The sequence below is a fragment of the Ascaphus truei genome, chromosome 2 (genome assembly GCF_040206685.1).
Source record: "Ascaphus truei isolate aAscTru1 chromosome 2, aAscTru1.hap1, whole genome shotgun sequence".
NCBI classification, from domain to species: Eukaryota; Metazoa; Chordata; class Amphibia; order Anura; family Ascaphidae; genus Ascaphus; species Ascaphus truei.
Genome location: NC_134484.1, coordinates 422,295,832 through 422,318,040, shown reverse-complemented (window position 1 = coordinate 422,318,040; position 22,209 = coordinate 422,295,832). Strand labels below are relative to the sequence as shown.

The 22,209-nt window shown below is 44.1% G+C and overlaps 1 protein-coding gene across 3 annotated transcripts in view; it reads right to left on the bottom strand.

The window, feature by feature from the left end:
• Window positions 1–923: 923 nt before the first annotated feature.
• Window positions 924–22,209, bottom strand: part of LOC142487783 (phthioceranic/hydroxyphthioceranic acid synthase-like) — a 60,787-nt gene continuing 39,501 nt past the window's right edge. For all 3 annotated transcript variants that reach the window (XM_075587660.1, XM_075587656.1, XM_075587655.1), the window contains 2 exons: window positions 20,707–20,888; window positions 924–7,721 (listed from right to left, as the gene is read on the bottom strand). In XM_075587660.1, coding sequence (XP_075443775.1) covers window positions 2,226–7,721; window positions 20,707–20,888 — 5,678 coding nt within the window. In that variant the 3' untranslated portion in view covers window positions 924–2,225. The remainder of the gene's footprint in view (window positions 7,722–20,706; window positions 20,889–22,209) is intronic.

The window sequence follows — 22,209 nt, the reverse complement described above, 5'->3', positions numbered from 1 at the left end:
TCTGACTGTTAAGAATTGAATGTTATATCTGTGTGTTATTTAAAGTTGGTAACTAGCTTACCCAGCCAACATTGCAGATAAGGACATGCTGTGAGTTAGACTCCTGACAGGAGTAGATGTTATTTTTATGATTTCTTTTGTTTTTTTAAAGTGATGGTGTTTGAAATATTTAGTGTCACTAATGGAAAAATAAACCGCTGGAGCTTGAGGGCATTCTATCTCCCCCCTTCTCTGGGGAAACATCAGTATCTCTCAATGGCAGCTCTCAGTCTGTCTTTTAAAACACCTCTGTTCACTCAGGAGTCCAGCCTGATTAGCTGCACCTGTGGGTAGCTTCTCCCGGGGAAATTAACTCTCTGTATGCTGGAAAGCCCCTAAACTGCCTTATTCCAGCACCTAGAGACAGTGATTGCATCACAATAGGAACAATACAATTCACAATGGCTAATGCAAGCTGGGGCTATGCTGAACCAGGGCACCCTAATGGTGAGTTGCGGTTACATTTTTAATGGGAGATATTAACGGGGTAATGGGCATACATGTACTGCAAACTTTGGCGGCTTGTCGGGTACTTTCACTGGGGAACCAGAAAATTTGGCCCCGGACCCCTTATGCACAGTCTGACAACAGTTTCACCCAAATATCCCCCTTAAAACTCATACACAAGAAATCCTGATTTAATGCATGCACGGAAATGTGAAAACCCAACACATGATTTGCAATACAGTTTGATAATAGATTACTACCCAAATACACATGGTATTGCAATGCTGAATCCAAGAGCTGACCCTTTCAGCCATTGACATACAGTTTTCAGGGCCAGCCAGCCCAGCTTCACCTTTATTATGAAGGCCGGCGACCCCCTACCGTCACAGATAGTATCCCCTGCAGGAACCCCCTTATCCAGTAATGACACAGAGAAGTGGAACCATTCACCTTTTATTTTGGCGGGCCAGGAAACAATACCATCTCTTGCAAGAGAGGTACTACTTAGACCAACCATCATATATCTTCCCTCACATCTTGCATCATTGTCATTCCTTGACTAGGCCCCCCAAGGGCTTGAGGCCCTTGAAGCTAGTCGCCACCCCCTCAACCCCTGATGGGGTAAGGCAGAAACCACCTCACTCACTGAGGAGCAGGCTACATCCTGGAATTGTCTGATCTAAATTTGGGTTAGGAGCCTCTTATACACCTGGGGAGGGGTTAGTGACCCTGCCCAAACTGGGCAGGTGTTAGAGGACATCCCAGTGACACACTATACCACGTGGGACCCCTTAACACTCCCCACCACCCCCGCAGGCATGACATTCCCAACTGCCATCCAGCCTGCACCTTGCCATGGCAACAATATAGCTAGTGTGCCAACAGACTCACATCCTGGCCATCTGAAGGGATTTAACCCTGACACTGCCTGCCTTACTAGGACTTACATGCCAGGCCCGGGAAACACAACCAGGGGCACTAGGCTACATATATATTTAGTCAAACTGGCTAAATATTAAAATCCTTTATTAGTAACCTTATTAAAATTCATTAAGGAGTAAATCCATTAAGTTAGGAACAGAAACACCTTAATGAAAATAAGAATAAAAATACATCTATGTAATGAAGAATATAATACATAATGATCCCAAATAATCTGTGCAGATAAACATTCTTAAAAAAAAGGTGCAATATCCACTACATCATTAAAGCCCATTGGGTGCTTGGTTCTAAGCATAAAAATCCAGAATTGTTCCTTGTGTAGCAGGGCTAAGGCTTTGTTTACCTTCCTCTGGATCAATATATTGTAAGTACAGATACAGTATAGGATACCGTATATATATAACCTTCCATAGTTAACAGTCCATTTAATATAATTTGACATACACGATTGCATATATATATTTACATGATAAAGGAATACCAAAGGGCTTTCTAAACAGATGACAAATTATTATGCACAACATACACCAGAAAATAATTTATATACTGGCGCCTATTATGCTTAGCATCACCAAACTATTAAATATTTAATTTACAGAGATTAAGATTTTGTGTATCTTGTAACATGTTTTAATGGACCCATAAAATAGTTATTTTTATATAATAATTATAATGATTATTATTATTATTATATACAGAGATTTTGAAAAACATTCTGTATTTATTTTTTGCTATTCAAACACAATAAATTAATGTAAGGTGTCCATCTTAATCAATAAAATATGTTTGTTGGTTTTTTACAACCTTGTTTCTTCCAAGATACTGTCTTCTATGGTTTCTGCTATGTCAGCAGTATTTTCCTTGAACATTGACACTAAAAATGAGACCGTTGTGCTGGGGTCAAGTAGTTTCACAAGAGGTAGATTCACATTTTTCTCCTGAAAGAGACGATTCTGCAATGTCATGGCCAACATGGAGTCGATTCCCAATGAATTCAGTGAAGTACTCATTGTAATATCACTGAAGCTGACACTGGCAAGTTCACTCACCAATGATATAATGTAATCTTCTTGTTTAATGTTAGATGGTTTTTGAGATACATTCGACATGGCTGTGTCCTGCAGTTTGAACATTTCTTCAAAAAACACATTGTAGAGTCGTTTATTCAATGTAGGAATAAGGGAAACCAAATTATCATGCAATGCTTTAAAATTAAATTTGACAATTGCTTGATGAGAATTATTTAGCATTAAGATTTTTTCAAGACATTTGTGTATCTCTCGTGTTTCCAAGAGAAGTATTCCTTTTGCTTGCAACAATCTGTGAATATTGTATTGATTAAGCAATACTCCAAGGTTGAGGGCACCCCAGTTGATGGATTGTCCAGAAAGTCCTTTATTTCTTCGATATTGACAGAACTTATCCAGAAAGGAGTTGGCTGCAGCATAATTTGCTTGTCCTGCATTTCCTATAAATGAAGCAATAGATGAATAGCATACAAAATAATCAAGTTCTTGTTTTATTGTAGCATGGTGAAGATTTAGTGCCCCCTCCACTTTTGGACTCAGGACTTTCTCAAAGTGGGACATATTCAGATTCTGAAGAACTCCGTCATGAAAAACTACAGCACTGTGAAAAACACCTTTGATTTGAATATTTGGAGAGATTAAAAGAACAGAATCAATGGCCTTCATTACCTCAGAGTCATTGGTTACGTTACACTGCAATGTTATTATTTTGCACATCGTTTCATTTTGAACCTTTTTTATTTGGTGTTGCATCTCGGTGGTCGGATTTCTCCTGGAAAGAATCACAATGTGTCCCCCACCATGCTGTGCAATAAACTTTACTGTTTCGAAACCCAGACCAGTGAGACCTCCAGTAACTATGTAGGCAGCATCATGTTTGAAAAGCATTTGCTCTCTGACAGACAATGATATACTTGAGATTGTGTTTTTGTCCAGTTGAAGAAGTGGTAAAGATTGGGCTGTGAAGTAACTGGAAACTGTAGCATTCGTGCAGTTGTTAGTGCAGATAGACTGTACAGAGCTGGAATTTGGTAGACTTATGATCATGTCTGCATGCATTGACTTTAACCACTTATATATATCTTTTGCAAACTGATTTATGTATGCCTTCTGAAAAATGTTAGCAAGATTGAGCAAGTGAATGTGAACATCCTCTTTGTAACTTTCAGTCAGATTCTGATAGCTATCCGGATTTTTCCTGTCACAAATTATAACTAAATCTTTAAGTAGAGGTAGGTGAGATAAGTCTTCCCTAGAAATGTCTCCCAGTGGAGGAAGAATAATCATGGCACTACATTGCTCGGCATTTATCCTTTTATCTGAAGACGCTGTTAGTTCCCAGCCGCTTTTTTTTGCTGTCACAGTCAGAACTTTGCACAAAACTGACTTGGCTTCAGAAGTTATGATGGTCAGTTTAGGTTTATTTGTTGCCTTTGGCAGCTGGTGATGTAATATTTCCCACGCTAAAATAAAAGGAGAAACACAGGGAAGATTCTTTAAGGGCGGAACCTTTTTTACTAAATAGCAAACTGTCTCTGGAAGAGCCACTCTGGATGACGCAACAGTTGGATAGCATGCGGCAACATGATCACCCAATTTAAGTTTTCTGACACCCTTTCCAATGGCAGTTACAGTACCAGTGAAATCCAGAGCAATGAGTTTATGTTTATCCATAGCCAAAGTGTTCCAGTACAAAGTCTTTCCAAACTGGTAACTGGAAGCGCTAACAGGAAAATAATCTTCTGTATGGATGCATATCTGATCAATTTGTACCTCAACATTGTTGATTGGGAGCTCAGTAGTTCTAGGATCTGTGTGTTTAGCTGAAAGCTCAGTTACTCTATAGGCATCAGCAGAATGCAACGTGAAACTGTCAGACTTTTTCAGGAGGACCGTATGTTGCCTGTTATCTGTAACATTAATTGTAGTGCGAGTGATTTCACTTGTGTATATTTTGCCCTCATTTATCCAAATTTCTGGATGTTCATTTGGTTTATAATTAAGAACAACTTGTGCTAGAGCTTCTATGTTTTCTGTATTGGAAGAGCTAATGTCAATCAGTTGAAATGTAATCTCAGTCATTTCCATGACACACGCTCTAGTCATGCCAACCAGAGCAAATCCAGGGTTAATGTGATCCACTGTTTTCTCAGTTGTTCTGTAGGTGACTGTTCTTATGCAAGCCTTAGAATTGCTTTGTCTCACTGCTAGAATCACCTGACGATATGCCTCACAAAACTTTGCAAGATATTGTGTAACATTTTTTGGGAAGTCTTCACGAACTCTGTGAATTCCCCACATAAACAAAATATCCTTACACTCGCTATTGTGTATTTTCTGCAAATCCATCTCTGAATCCGAATTGTTATACATAATGTATGTCAATCCATGGTGTATGTATTTTTCTAATCCTAGACCTATTCCTGAAATGTCAGCAAAAACTAGGATTTGGGGCTCTTGTTTTGATCTATTAATTTTTTCTGATCCTGGTGCCTCTATCCATGTATTTTGAAACAGAAAATTATCAGATTTTTGCATTGCTTGCCTTACAGATGTAATTCTAGCATTTTTTACTTCTGCCAAAATGAAACCATTTCCATCTGCAAAATACCCACATACGTCAAAATAGCTTTCCGTTGTTTCGATTGTTTTTACATATATGAACATTTCTTCTTGAAGGGGTCTGAAAACTGTCAGACTGCCTATGGAAGAAGGAAAGAAAGCTGCAGATTCCGTAGGACTGGCACAAACAAAAGCAGACATTTGCAGGAAGCAGTCTAAAATAACTGGATGTATGCAGTATTCGTACATTGTTTCTTTGATCTCTTCACTCACTTTGATTACAGAGATGGCTTCATTTAAATCTTCCCCACAGTGGACTTCACTTAGTTGTTTGTAAACATTTCCGTACTGAAATCCAAATTTAGATAGTCTATCATAAATCTGATCTCCTTTATGCACATTTGTACATCGTTTGGAGATGTGTTGAAGGGAGATTTTCTCTTCATTCAAAACTCCGTTCTTTTTTTGTATTTGTCCTAGAGCGTAAACATGGGATGTCAGTATTTCAAACTTAGTCACTTTGTTTCCTTGTTCCAGCTTTATTTGCAGATTATGAGATTGTTGGTTGACAACATATGGTTTCGAAAATTGGATGCTGATTTCAAGGGAATTTAAGGGCACTTTGGGTTTTAAACTGTTAATTGTAGATGCCAGACCAAGCTCAACAAAGAATGAACCAGGCACAATAATAGTTCCATTGTTCTTGTGCTCATACACATAGGGTGTTATTTCCTGTGAAATAGTGCAGCTGAATTCAGTAAGGTTTTTGCTCATACCATGGAGCAACGGATGGTTGGAGGTTGCTACTGTTTTGTTTCCGTGACGGGTTGTCTCAAATTTGATATCTTGTTTAATGTGGTCGAACTGATATCTTGGGATAACAGCTGGCACAGATGTATACATTTCATAGATATTACCCCAATCAGGGTTGTGTCCGTCTGTAAAAAGTTTTTGTAGGATGGTAAAAATTGTCTCATATTCGTTGCTTGGCTGCACAGCAGGCAAAATTACAGTATTTTGCCCAAAAACTTCAACTATGTTGCGTTGTAATGCTCTCCTGGGTCCAATTTCAACAAATACTAGATTTTCTTTACCGTTAGTTGATGTTTTTAGAGCTTGTTCAAAAGCAACTGGTTCACGAATATTTCTAGCCCAATATTTGCCAGTCGTAAAATCCCCTTCAGATGCTGTCTTGCCTGTCACTGTTGAAATAAGATCAGTTTCCAACTTTTGCTTTTTCAAGTCATGCAGATTGGCTTTTATCTCCTCTAATATTGGATCCATCAAGTGGCTATGGTATGCAGCAGGAACATCTAGTGGATGAAGGGATATTTCCCCTTCACTGTACTGTTGAGTTAATTGACTACTAAGTCGTTGAATTGAATGTGCATCACCGGAAAGAGTACATGAGGTAGGACTGTTATATGCAGCAATACAAATTCTTCCAGAGTAAGACTCAATAACATTTGATATATCAGTCACAGGTACATTGCTGATTACCAGCATTTTGCCTCCAGTGACTTTGGATTGTAGTGTGCTCCGGTAATAAATGACTTTAACAGCATCCTGCAGTGAAAGGAGTCCCGCGCAATGTGCTGCAGCAACTTCTCCAACAGAGTGTCCAACAATAGAGTCTGGTTTGACTCCCCAGTATCTCAGAAGAGCCACTAATGAAACCTGGATGGTAAAGAGCAGTGGCTGTGCGATGTCTGGTCTTGAGAAATCATCAAACTCCTTTTCTAATAAATCTATCACGGAAAGAGGTGTATATGCCCGAAGTATTTCATCTATCTCATTGCATTTCTTTCTAAACACAGGTTCAGATCTCAGTAACATCTTGCACATGCCTTTGTAATTGACGCCATTACCACAGAACACAAACACGATCTGTGGGATCACTTTGGCTGGAGATATGTCAGTGTTTGCTGATGCAAGTTGTTGCTGTAAATGTGGTAAGGAAGTTGTGACAAATGCCGCTCTGTATTTGTAGTTAACGTGACTTCTTCTACAAGCAGACGTGTAGGCCAAGTTCTGAAGAGATAAAGATTTCATTTTACTTATCTCCTGCTTTGTATCTTCAATAGTAAGTGCAAGGGATTTACTTGAAGCTGCAGATAGAATAAATATTTCAATGGGTCTTTTTGAATAACATGGAGAGTCTTTTTGTTTATGCTGCCTAATCACAACATGAACATTTGTCCCTCCAAAACCAAAGCTATTGACACCTGCGGTTCTGCCCAATTTTCCAGGGTCCTCCCATTTTTCATTACCTGTTGGTATCATTATATTGGATTCTTCTGTCTTTATGCTGCTTAATTCTTTAGAGTAATGTAAAGATGGAGGAATCACTTCATTGTGCATCATTAGGATAACTTTAATTAAACCAGCCATCCCAGCCGCTGACTCTGTATGACCAATATTCCCTTTAACGGAACCAATCTTTAAAGGTAGTGATCCACTGGACCGTTTTTTCCCAATGATGTTTCCTATGCTGGCTGCTTCTACAAGATCCCCAACAGGTGTTCCAGTGCCATGTGCCTCAACATACTGAACAGCAGATGGATCGATGGTTTTATAGACGCTCTGCAATAAGTTTTCCTGTTGAATTTGAGATGGTTTGGTGATAGGTGTCACTGATCTTCCATCTTGATTTACTGCACTGACACATATCACACCCCAAACTTTACTGAAATCTTCTTTTGCCTATCATGCAAAATAAAACAAAATAAATATGAATGATATTCAAATGAATATAATGGACTATTTTTGCTTATTGTAGTACAGTATATATTTAAAAGTAACTGAAAACTAATGTTAGAATGATATCTTTCTTTAAATAAAATTCTAAAAATCACTGACATAAGAATTCCATAAATGGTATCAATTTATCAAAGTCTCTCGATGGCAACACTGGTGCCAAAGAATTATACAGTAGCAATATCACTGTTCTCAATGGCATTCATATTATTTGATCATTCTGGGGCTGTTTTTTTCTCCTGTTCTGCAGACTTTGCTAAATAGATCCCATTGTGTTAACAATGAATATAAACATGCAAATGATAAACAACCGAGGTAGTACCATAAAAGTGCATATCCTCAAAACTGCGTTGAGGTTAACGTGGCGACTTAAAGTTATGTTAGTTAGTTCATACTTTAATTTGGCATTACACACATTCACACCATGAAAAAGGGCTTTTACCGGATGGGTGTTAATCCACATTTAACCATGACATAGTCATGGAAGGTCATCAACAATATATTCCATCCTTTTAGACATCAACAACATCTAATATAAAAAAGGATGGTATTAATCTAACAAATCCCAGTTACATTGCAAATGTATTTAATGAATACTTTGTGGGGTGTGCTACTTTTCTATTAGCAAAGCACAACCCAAACTACAAACATGAAGCTCAATCTGGGAGAATAGCCCCATAACCCGACCCTCTCCCAACACGGCCCACAATTTTCAATTTGACTCAGTATCTGAAGAGGAGATTACACAAGCGCTCCTCAAATTAAAACAAAGCAGCCAATGTGAACCTGACTTACTGCAATCTAAGTTCCTATGACTTGTTGCTCCAGCCATTGCTGTACCGCTTGCTTGCCAAATCAACTCAATTTGTCTGCAGGCCATATCCCTAAAACCTGGACAACTGCCAGGGTTGTCCCACTCTTGAACGAAAACAAAAACACTGTTTCAAACTACAGGCCAATTACTCTTCTCCCAATACTATCCAAAGTCATGGGAAAATGTGTCTTCTCCCAATTAAGCGATTACTATAACAAGACAAATGTAATTAGAAAGCTCCAATCTTGCTTTCACCCAAAACACTCCACAGTAAATACCCTCCTAAAAGTTTGCAATGAGATCCAGTGTAGAATTGAACTAGTACCCAGGGCCGCAGACAGATTTCCCGGGGCTCAGGACTAGAGTTACATCTGGGCCCCCCACCCCCACGGCACCCCCACCCCCTCGTTTCACACCTCACGAGTCCCCTCTATTTCCCATCCTCTTCCCATGTACAGCTCAGCCCCGTTATAGTGCGATCCTCGGGGGCCACCCGATCCGACCGCGATATAACCGGGGTCGCGCTAATTTAAAAAAATGGCTGCCACGCGCCCGATCGGGGGGATGAGGTGGAGTGAGGTGCTGGCAGCTGCACACGTCCCTCACATCCACCGTACTTTCCCCAGCATTCCCCTTGCACTCACCCCAGCAGCCTCACTTCTGAACAGCACTGATCCCCGCTAGCAGCCCCGCACCGATCCCCCCGCCAGAAGCACCCCAGCCCGGCACCGTTTCCCCCCACCAGCAACCCCGCACCCCAGCCCCTCACTGATCCCCCCAGACCCACACCAATCACCCCCCTCCCCAGCCCCGATCCACGCAGGCAGCCCCACGATGCCCCAGCATATAACACGGGAGGAAGGGGTGGGGGGGGGCTGTGTGTGTGCTGTGACTAGTGAGTGTGTGCAGTGTGCTGTGTACTGTGCAGTGTGCAGTGTGTGCAGTGTGCTGTGAGTGTGTGCAAAAAAAACTGTTTAAAAAAAAAATTCGGGGCGCTCAAACCGCGTTATATGCGGATCCGCGTTATAGCAGATCACGCTACAACGGGATTGAGCTGTATTTCTCTCCCTCATCTCACTCCATCTTCCTCGCTCACCCCCCTCCCGTCCCGCTTGTATATCTCTCCCATGGGTCTCAATCTTAGGCCGTGCTCAGGGTGCTGGTGTGTCGATGTGCACATGTTAGTCTATGGAAGGTAGCATGGTAGTTCCGGCACCTGGCGGCACTGTAGCGCATCGACACGGCTGCAGCTTGGGGATACAAGTGATTTTGAGATTTGAGGCTGCAGTCGCGTGACATCAGTATCACGTGAGCTTGTTTAACCAATGAGGGCGAACCAGCTCCGTGACGCGTTTGCCATGCCCGCAATCACCTTCCTAATCTCCTGAATCTCAACAGTAGGGATGTTCACACATCGCGCGGGAGACGGCTGCACACAAGGGTGGGCGTTCGCACTATCTATTGCTGTAACGGATCAGGGGACACGCGCCTCTCAGCGGGTCCCCGTCACCTCTGGCCCCACGGCGGCTCCCTGCCCCGTTTCCCCGCTCCCTCAACATCCTACCTCTCTCATGCTGAGCCGTTCCTCCGTGGCGCATGCCACATCTGCATGCACGCGATCGGGGCACACGCACGGCAGCCTTACAGAAGGCGCACGCACCCAATCCTATTACCGTGCTGCTGGCGCCTCCCCCCAACGGCTGCAGGCTATTACCAGGTATCATTCTCCTGTCTCCCTTCCTGCTCACCTGGACCTATCACTGCAAGCTCTCAGCCAAGCCTCCGCTCCACCCCTTGCTACCATTGGTCCTCCTTTCCTTATAACCCCAGTCTGCCCTCTCCGTCGTCGCTCAACATAGCTTCTCTGTGGCTCCTGTGTGCAGTGACTTTGCCATGCTCTCTGTTTCAGCTCCTTGTTCCTGTTCCTGCCTCTGTTTGGATTCCCTTGGATTGATCTCGGCTCGGCTTGACTACGTCTACCTCTTTACCCCTAGACTCTGCTTTGGACCTCACTATGCTGCTTTCTCCTGCCCCTGACCCTAGGCTCTTGGACATTAACCCTCCGACTTCTAGCACCCCGGACTCAGCAAGTATATCGTTAACCCTTTTCTCACCAGGCCCGGCAACGCATCTTGATGTCGCGAACTGCTGTGGGTGCATGTTATACCATTACCCACCTCAGTACTGGGGACTGGCCAGGTCTGCAGGCATACAGGCGTTATTACATTATGCAGAGCCCAACAAACGCAGACACCCCTGAGGTGGGCCAAGGTGTCACTATGGATCACTGGCAATTTTTAAGCGACCAAGTTACCGCTGTGGCGCAAAAACTTTCTACTCTCTCCCTGCGGGACTCTCCAGCTGTACCGTCCCCTCCTACCCCACAACCTATGGGTAATTTGGAACCACGTATTCCAACTCCTAATCGATATGCCGGAGACACCCTTACTTGCCGGGATTCTTGAACCAGTGTGACGTCCAGTTTGAGATGTCCCCATTTCGTTTTCCCTCAGGTCGTTCTAAGGTGGCCTACATCTATGCCCTGCTCACTGGTGACGCAGTCGCCTGGGCTTCTCCCCTTTGGGAACACTGATCAGACCTAACCCAAGATTACCCCAACTTCCGGTGAGAATTTCAGCTGGTCTTCGACACACCAGCACATAGGGAGACTGCCGCTTCTTCCTTGTTTCATCTTTCCCAGGGTCACAGGCCGGCTGCAAGATACGCGGTGGAGTTCCGCACCATCGCTGCAGAAACCCAGTGGAACAATGAGGCTCTCGCCGCGGCATACTGGCAGGGTTTGTCTGAATCCCTCAAGGATGACCTTGCAGCTCATGTTCGTCCTTCATCTCTAGAGGAACTCATTGCCCTCAGCATCCGGATGGATCAGCGCATTCAAGAGTGACGCCACAAGCGCCAGCGCCCTCGTTTAATGTCTCCCTTGCCTCTTTCCCCTAGGTCTCCTCCCTCGGCTCTTCCTGCGTTTGACCCCCCGAACCGATGCAAATCGGTAACCAATAGCTTCGGGCTGTGGAGAGAACACGACGCCGAGATGAGGGTCTCTGCTACTACTGCGGTTCCCCGGAACACCAACTACGTCACTGTCGCCTGAAACCAGGAAACGAAAACACCCAGTAAAGGTAGAGGGGCTTCTACTGGGTACCATTTCCCCTTGCCCCTCTTCTCCCAAAGAGCTACCGAAGAGAATCCTTCTCCCCATAACTCTTGTGGGTCCTCATATCAAGGTAGAGGTTGAAGCCTTCATCTACTCCGGGTCTAGTGGCAACTTTTTGGATCATGACTATGCTTGCAATAATCGAATCCCGTTAGTCAAGAAGAAGTCGCCCATTGGCCTGGGGCTATCGACGGCCGACCGCTTCAACCAACCTTCATTATTTAGGAATCTATTCCCCTCACCATGACCACCGTGGATGGTTATACTGAAATCATCATCTTCGATGTCTTCCACTCCCCCACTGTCCAGGTCATTTTGGGACTGCCGTGGCTCCAGCTTCACAACCCGCGGGTTGATTGGACCAACGAACTACGATCCAGTGGGCTCCTACCTTGGAGAAGACGGTCTCACCTTCCGTTACCGTGCTCGCTGGCCTCAACGCCTCTACTCCTCCTCTTTCTTCCCTGCCAGAGGTATACCACGACTTTTCGGATGTTTTTAAGAAGACCCAGGCTGATGTTCTTCCACCTCATCGTTCGTACGACTGTCCCGTCGAATTAATTCCTGGAACCACTCTCCCCAAGTCTAAATCATATCCCTTGTCTGTCTTTGAGACCGATGCTATGGTGACCTACATCCAGGAGAATCTCAAGAAAGGATTTATTCGGAATTCCACCTCCCCCGCTGGGGCCGGTTTCTTCTTCGTGAAAAAGAAGGATGGTTCTTTAAGACCCTCTATCGACTTTCGTGGGCTCAACAAGATTACAGTCAAAAACCGGTACCCTCTTCCCCTAATTTCCAAACTCTTTGACTGGCTCCAGGGAGCCTCTATATTTTCAAAACTTGACTTGAGAGGAGCCTACAACCTCATCCGAATACGAGATGGTGACGAATGGAAAACTGCATTTAATACGCGTTCAGGTCATTATGAATACCTAGTGATGTTGTTCGGCCTCTGCAATGCCCCTGCCGTATTCCAAGAATTTATGAATGATATCTTCCGGGACATTCTGGGAATTTTCGTCATCGTATATCTAGACGATAGCCTCATATTCTCCAAGAACCTGGAAGAACACATTCGTCACACCAGGGTGGTCCTCTCACGTCTGCGTGCTAATCGCCTCTACGCGAAGATGGAGAAATGTCTCTTCCACCAATCTTCCACAGCCTTCCTTGGCTATATAATCTCCGATAAGGGTTTCACCACGGATCCTGAGAAATTGAAGTCTGTTTTGGATTGGCCGCTGCCGAATTCCCTTAAAGCCGTTCAACGTTTCCTTGGTTTCTCTAACTACTATCGAAAATTAATCCGTAATTTCTCCACTATCGCATTACCCATTACGGCTTTGACCAAAAAAGGTGCTGATCCCACAGCATGGTCTTCCGAAGCCATCAAAGCCTTCGAGTTCCTCAAAGGGGCTTTTGTCTCTGCCCCCATCCTTCGGCATCCGGATACAGCGCTTCCTTTCACCCTGGAGGTAGACGCTTCTGACGTGGGAGCTGGGGCAGTACTCTCACAAAGATCCTCTCCACAAGAAAAACTATACCCATGTGGATTATTTTCCAGGAAATTCTCTTCTGCCGAGAGAAATTATGATGTCGGGAACCGTGAACTTTTGGCTAACAAATTAGCTCTGCAGGAATGGAGACATCTTCTCGAGGGTACCAAAGAGCCAGTAGCCATTCTCACGATCACAAAAACGTATTATATATTGAGGGAGCTCGTCATCTAGGATCCTGCAAAGCACGTTGGGCATTGTTTTTCTCTCGTTTTATTTACACGATCTCTTATATTCCCGGTACCAAGAATATCAACGCCGATGCTCTTTCTCGCCAATTCTCGACGGAGGAAGGATCTAACGAATTTTCTGAGATGATCCTTCCCGCAAAACATATAATTTCTGACAATAATTTTGATATCCTGGATGAAATCAATAAAGCTCAGGCTCATATTCCTAGGAGATTTAAGGTGCCAGATGGACGTCTGTATGCGGCTCCACGTTTTCGCCACAAGATCCTTGAATGGGGGCATTCTTCTAGATCTGCGGGGCATCAGGCTTCAAGAGAACAGTGGACCTTATTAAACTGACTTTTTGGTGGCCCAAAATGACCAAGGACATTTTTTATTTCACCAGAGCTTGTCCAGTCTGTGCTCAGAGCAAGTCCGCCCGGCACAAACCTTCTGGTCTTCTCCTGCCTCTTCCTATTCCGGAATGGCCCTGGAAACATATTTCCATGGACTTTATTGTGGAACTTCCAAATTCTCACGACATGAATACGATCCTCGTGGTAGTGGACAGGTTTTCTAAGCACACACACTTTACACCCCTCAAGGGTCTTCCCAATTCAGCTACCTTGGCTGACATTTTTTCTAAAGAAATTTTCAGGTTACACGGCGTGCCACTTTCCATTGTTTCTGAAGAAGGTACTCAATTTATCTCTAAATTTTGGCGAGCGTTCTCGCAAAGACTTGGCATTTCCCTTCTCTTCTCCTCAGGTTACCATCCACAAACCAACGGCAAGACGGAAAGAATGAATCAGACCTTGGAGCAATATCTCAGATGCTTTGTATCAGAATCTCAAGACAATTGGGTGGACCTATTACCCTGGGCTGAGTTCGCTATTAATTCGCTGAAGAATGAGTCCACGCAAGAGTCGCCTTTTTTCATTAACTATGGGTACCATCCCAGCAGTCTTCCCCTCTCCTCCCTCCCCTCTGATGTTCCTGCAGCGGATACTCACGTCTCCAATCAACAGAATTGTTGGAAAAAGATTCAAAGAGCCTTGCAAGGGTCCATCCAAAAACAAAAGACACAAGCAGATCGACGACGTCAGGTGGGCCCAGTATACAAACCTGGAGACAGAGTTTGACTTTTCTCAAGAAATATCAAACTCAAAAATCCTTCCCAGAAGCTGGCTCCTAGATTTTTGGGTCCCTTCAAGGTCCTCAAATGGATCAACCCGGTAGCATATCGACTTTCGCTTCCTCCCACCATGAAGATACCCTCTGTGTTTCACGCATCCCTCCTGAAACCCTTTGTCCAAAAAGTACACTTTCCGGACCATCCTCGGAGACCTAATCCCGTCACAATACAAGGACAACAGGAATACGAAGTCCAGTCCATTCTTGATTCACATTGGTCCAGGGGCAGACTCCAATTCCTCGTTCATTGGAAGGGATATGGCCCAGAGGAATGCTCATGGGTACCTTGTCATCCTATCCATGCTCCAGCTCTTCTCAAACAATTTAGACGGAAATTTCCTCCCAAACCTTGGGAGGATCGTCCGGAGTCCGATCCTCAAGGGGGGAAGGAGGGGTACTGTAAGGGATCAGGGGACATGCGCCTCTCATCGAGTCCCCATCACCTCTGGCCCCATGGCGGCTCCCTGCCCCATTTCCCCGCTCCCTCAACATCCTACCTCTCTGACGCCGAGCCATTCCTCCGCGGCGCACGCCGCATCTGCATGCATGCGATCGGGGCGTGCGCACGGCAGCCTTACAGAAGGCGCGCGCACCCGATCCTCTTACCGGCCCTCCTGTGTTGCTGGCGCCTCTCCCCATCAGCTGCAGGCTATTACCAGGTATCATTCTCCTGTCTCTCTTCCTGCCCACCTGGACCTATCGCTGCAAGCTCTCAGCCAAGCCTCCGCTCCACCCCTTGCTACCATTGGTTCTCCTTCCCTTATAACCCCAGTCTGCCCTCTCCATCGCCGCTCAGCATAGCTTCTCTGTGGCTCCTGTGTGCAGTGACTTTGCCAAGCTCTCTGTTTCAGCTCCTTGTTCCTGTTCCTGCCTCTGTTTGGATTCCCTTGGATTGATCTCGGCTCGGCTTGACTACGTGTACCTCTTTACCCCTGGACTCTGCTTTGGACATCACTACACTGCTTTCTCCTGCCCCTGACCCTAGGCTCTTGGACATTAACCCTCCGACTTCTGGCAACCCGGACTCAGCAATTATATCGTTAACCTTTTTGTCACCAGGCGCGGCAACACATCATACCACACTCCGGGCACGCCCTCACTGCTGTGGGTGCGTGTTATACCCTTACCCACCTCAGTACTGGGGACTGGCCAGGTCTGCGGGCATACAGGCGTTACAATTGCGATGCCGACACCCTGAGCGCGGCCTTACTCCCTCTTTTCCTCACACCCTCCCCCCCCTCTTCTCACTCACTCCCACATATCATCATTTACACCACTCTCACTCAATCCCCCCAATACACAGGAAAAATCCCCACACTCCCCCAAAACACAGTAAAAAGCACTCCACTCCCCCAATACACTCTTAAAAGCCCCCCACTCCCCAATACCCAGCAAAAAGCCTTCCCACACACAGTAAAAAGCCCCCCACGCCCCCAATCACATTAAAAAGAAAAAATCTTCCATTGACCTCTTGGTCCTCCAGCCTAATGGCTGAACTCTGCTGCCTGTCAAGCTGCATCTCTGGCTGTCGGCCCTGTAGCGGGGGAACATTGCACCAGATTGGGTTACTCGAGCAGGATACTTTGGGGCACTCCATCCACGGATGGTATGTCCGGTCTTCCAGGGAGTACCGGCCCTCGTGGGCATCCTCTGCCATCTTGGCGGCCGCGAGGCAAGGCACCCAAGTGGTGCCATCCTCAGCCAGTCAGTTGCTCTCATGGAGGCAGGTTCGCCGGCAATGTCTCGCTCGACCTCAGCCTCTCTAGCTCCTGGCTGACTCCACCATGGCTTGGCGGCTTGGAAAGAGTCAGCTACTGGAAGTGCTGGGCTCACTGGCACTGTAGCGGGGTTTAGGACCCGCTTCTCGGGGTGCACCTGTGGTAATCAAACTGGTGCAGGTCCTGCAGGACCTCTCACTAGGTGCACAATGTTCCAGCGAAAGTCCTCTGTTATGTCTGGACCAAACGCTGCAAGGAAATCTGCACTAACACTCTCCATAGCAACGTACTCAACCAAACCCCTCTACAGTCCCTGACTGACATCACACAATTTCTTGGCACCATTTCCTCTCTGAATGAGAAGAGTGAGCTGCTAGTTCTTGGGGATTTCAACTTCAATTGACTCGACCCTAAAAACCACAAAATCCAGATACAAATCAAGTCGCTTAACCTATCACAACTTATTTCCCAACTCACACGGACAAATCTGAAATCGCACAACCATTCCTTGCTTGACTGGATTCTCTCCTCAAATCCCAGCAGAATCCAATCCTTTGGCATCCTTCCTGACATTTTCAGTGACCATGCAATAGTGTGCTGTGTAAGGAAAATTAAACCACCCCAATCAAGCCCTAAAGTTCTCCTCACTAGAACATTTAGAAACGTTAACCCACAACAGTTTCTGGCTGACCTTACCAACTGGTCTTGGCACAGAATCGATTTAATTCCTGACCCTGATTTTGCGCTCGACTATTTCCAATCCGAGTTCTTAAAACTCTGTGATACCCACAACGCAGAATAAGGGTATGGGGGTCCCACCTTCCATGGGTTACAACTGACCTTATAGCACTCTACCAGTTCAGGGATGCCTTGTGTAAAAGCTACAAAGTAACTGGCACTACCGAGGATCTTAATCACTACAGATGCCTGCGGAACATGTGCACAAGGCAAACAAGGCATGAAAAAGCACAATATTACTGTGACAATCTCCTCCAGAATACATCAAACCCAGCTAACATCTGGAAGGTTATCAACAACATATTCCAGGCTTCTAAGCATCAACAACCAAGTAATATCACTAAAGGGGATATTACTCTGACAAACCCCACTGACATTGCAAATGCATTCAATGATTACTTTGTGGGGTGTGCTACTAACTTATTAGCGAAACGCAACCCAAACCCCAATCAGGAATATCATCCTGGGAGTACCCATATAGCCCCACCCCCTCCCAACACTGCCCACAATTTTCAATTTGGCCCAGTATCCGAAGAGGAGATTACACAAGCGCTCCTCAAATTAAAACTAAGCAGCCAATGTGGACCTGACTTACTACAATCGAAGTTCCTAAGACTTGGTGCCCCAGCCATTGCCAAACCAATTGCTTCCATAGTCAACTCTATCCTGTCTGTAGGCCATATCCCTAAGACCTGGAAAACTGCCAGTGTTGTCCCAATCTTCAAAAGTGGGGACAAAAACACTGTCTCAAACTACAGGCCAATCTCTCTTCTCCCAATACTATCCAAAGTCATGGATAAATGTGTCCACTCCCAATTAAGCGATTACTATACCAAGACAAATTTTCCTAGCCAATTCCTATCTGGCGTTTGCCCCAAACACTCCACCGTAACTACCCTGCTAAAAGGTGGCAATGAAATCCAGTGTGGAATGGAACGGGGATTGGTGCAATATTCCTAGATTTTGCAAAGGCTTTTGATACTGTTGATCATGCTATCCTGCTTAACAAACTCCAGTGCTCTGGTATAGGGAAGTATGCTTTAAACTGGTTTCTGTCCTACCTATCAGGTAGATCCCAACATGTGTCCATCTCAGGCTCTAACGCCAAACCCTTGGATATCACCTGTGGTGTCCCGCAAGGCTCTGTTCTGGGGCCCCTACTCTTCTCAGTGTTCATCAATGATCTTCCCACAGCTTGTAAAGAAGCTTCAATATACATGTATGCAGATGACACAATCCTATATGCACACAGCCATAGCCTCTCCGACCTTCAACACATACTTCAGTCTGACTTTTTGAGACTCGAAAACTGGATTTTCCAAAACAAACTGTTTTTAAACACTGACAAGATTGTAACAATGGTGTTCGGGACCAAGACTAAATTTTTAAAGATTCTAGTGACTGAGCTCAAGATCAGAACCAACGCTAACACCACCCTAAATCCTGTTACGAGTTTTAAATACCTGGGCATATGGTCTGACTCCCACTTAACATTTGGGATGCACATTGATACCCTGACATCCAAAACCTATGCCAAACTAGGTGTACTCTACAGGAACAAATCCTCCCTAAGCCTGCTGGTCAGACAGCGTATCGCACTGCTGATGCTAATGCAAATTATCGACTATGGAGACATAGTTTACGGCTCGGCACCCCAAACCCACCTTAGCAAACTTGACACCCTCTACAATTCAATATGCCGTTTTGATCTCCAATGCAACTACAACACACATCACTGCGAAATGCTCAAAGAACTAGATTGGTCATCACTTGAGTCTAGGTGCAAAGTTCACCTTTCCTGTCTTGCCTTCAAATACTTTCTGGGCAAGCTACCCATCTATCTGAACAAGCTCCTCACCCCTACCACATGCAGCACTTATCATCTGAGATCTGACTCTAAAAGACTGTTCATGGTCCCAAGGCTCAACAATGTATCCGGCCACTCCTCCTTCTCTTACCGTGCACCCCAAAACTGGAACAACCAACCAGCGACTCTCACATCCACCATCAGTTTAAGTTCTTTCAAAACCAAAGCTGTCTCACATTTTAATCTGGTCTGTAACTGTTACATACGCCTATAATATATATTATCTTTAACTGTGCATGCAATGTCTTGTATACAGTATAATGTATACCCTGTTCACTTATGTAACTGTATTTGTAACCATGTATTATTTGTCATCTTAACTCTATGCCCTGGACATACTTGAAAACGAGAGGTAACTCTCAATGTATTACTTCCTGGTTAAACATTTTATAAATAAAATAAATAATGCTTGTTACATCTGTACTTTCATGTGCCTCAGAGGTTTACTATATACATTATCACTTCCACATTTTATGTTGTATTGTGTGCATAGCAGTGAGGTGTGCTGTAGTGCTCAGTTTTAGCAAGTTGGAAATACTACAGACTTTCTTTAGTACAGTACATGTGCTTATTGAATAAGCCCTTGAGACACTGTAGTTCTTATATAAAGTAGCATTGACATTGTGTGAAGCATGGTATATATGAGAGGTTTGTTCTAGTGCTAACTTTATGAGTTGAAAATACTAACTGTAGTTCTTCTACAGTGCTATCTAATATCTGTGTATACAGCACGATATGATGATATTTGCAGACCCAGTAAGTCCATGCCCTAAGGAACTTACAATTTTATTTTTAATTTGCCTTTAGCACAGTGACTTGCTCAAGGTTTTAAGGATTCATCCACTTCAAAGAAAGTCGTGTTATCACTTATTAACTTATTCTCTTGTATTATGTATTTTTGTATTAGTACAAATGAGGAAGCACCAGCTACTTTAAAATAAATTACAAAAACTGGGCATTTAAATTACAATTTTTGGGGGGTTTGACTGTACTTAGAAATCAAGAATCATTCCATCAAAGAGGTAACAAAACAATTACTGTACTTGTAGCTGTCTTGCAACAGACATATATATTTTTTTAAAGGGTTGTTTTGTTTTAAAAAAGATAGAAATCCCATCAGAAATCACAGAAATAAAAATGTATGTCAAAAATGTAGATGTGTGAACATGTTCCTGTTAACTTGCAAAAGTTCAAGCATTTTTTTAAGGACATTCGCAAATTGTCAGGGTTAAAAAATGCATGTTTTTTTATTTTTGGAACAATAATTGGAAAGCTCATCAGTATTTATTTAACATTTATTTCTCAAAATTTTCAGGAACGTTGCTGTCAAGGTGTCAACATTTTCAGAAAATGTACATACAGTATACTTACATCTTTTTTGTCAGCCACGGATGCCAATAATTCACCAAGTATGCCAACGTGCACAGAGGTTTCAAACATCTCTCGGTAAATTGTCAAATGACTGTATGTTTTAAAATATAGTATTGCATACATGTGCTTTATGTGACTTTATTTTCCATGTAATAATTACTCGTCATAATGCTATTTGCTTTATAGAGATTGGCCTATAACAAGACTACTGATCATAAATTATAAGAAGGGAAGAAATGACACAACAGTTGTAAAGTTGTACAGTTAAATACAGTACATATTTACATTTTACTCGTACTGTATGTTTGATCTGAATTAAATATACCTTTTTCAATGGCTTCAGTAAAACCATGCCACATCCTTCCCCTCTTCCGTAGCCATCTGCTTTTTTGGAAAATGGTTTACTTGTTCCTTCAGGAGAGATCATGTTTGCCTTGCTCAGAGCAACAAAAACACGCGGTTCTATGATACAGCTTACTCCGCCGCATACAGCCATCTCACAGTCTCCTGTTAAGGGTTTTTAGAAAATGAAGAAATGATGCACTGATTATGGATGTTGTTGTTACAGATATGGCCAGTATTACTGTATATGGCTGTGAAAATAGGATGACCTTAATTAAATATGACGCTTCTGTTACTCTAGGATACCACTGTACCAACATACAGATATATTTAGAAATTATATCACATCTCATCTGTCAAAAAAAAATATTTCAATTATTATTTAATAAGGCTGGTCAGGTTTGCATGCTCAAAATGTTATATTCAAGAATACTTTTTGGATAACAAAGACATCAGTAAAACTCAGCATACTGTAGTTTTATGACAGATAGGTCAAAGTAACCTTATTTAACTTTTTCAGATTGGGAAAAAGTTGTAAGACGAGTACCTCAATGTTTAGCACTGCAAGCACTGATTTTTACCTTGCTATTAATTACCTTGCGTTTGGCATAGAGAATAAAGTTTACAGGGCATATGCACTAAGGCAGGGGGGCGCAAACTTTTTTCCCTGCGCCCCCCTGACGGCTGTCCCCTCACTCCCGCGTCCCCCCCCCCAACCCCAACTTACCCGCGCTCCGGCGTAATGACGTCACGTTGCCATAGCAACGTGACGTCACATGACCTCGCAGCGTCATTTTGACGCCGCGTTGCCATGGCGCCGCAGGGAGGAAGCCGCCGGAGCCACGGTAAGTTAGGTTTACAGAGGCCCTGCAGCTCCCCCGGCACTTAATTTAAATGCCTTCGGGAAGCGCGCGGGGCCTCTGTAAACCCCGCGCCCCCCGTCGGCAGTGTCGCGCCCCCCCTGGGGGTCGCGCCCCACAGTTTGCGCACCGCTGCACTAAGGGTTCATTAAAAAAATCACTGGGCCATTTAAATCGCCGTTTTTGTGAACGTTGCTATCACGGTATTCAGAAAACCTTGATTATCTGTGATAGCAAAAATCAGAAAATGGGCGAGTAGCCGTCGGTGTGAAGATCGCCTCTCTGAAAAGGCCTTACCCAGCGATTCCTTTCTGCTGCAGAGAGAGCTGCACAGAGAGAGCTGCACAGAGAGAACCGCCTCTCCCTGCGCAAATCTCGCACGAAATTAGTTTTTTAATTTACATTTTATTACAAGTGTAGATGAGCAGGGGGATTCCCACGGTCACGTGACGTGGGACATTTCAATGCATAGGAGATACCTGCACCCCATAACAGGGCTTGTATCTTGGGAAGCAGCGGGTCCCCAGACCTCAAATCAACAAGGTTCTGCTCCGGAAACATCTGCTAAAATACACTATTAATCAAACCATAATAAAAAATGTAACACATTAACACATTATACTGTA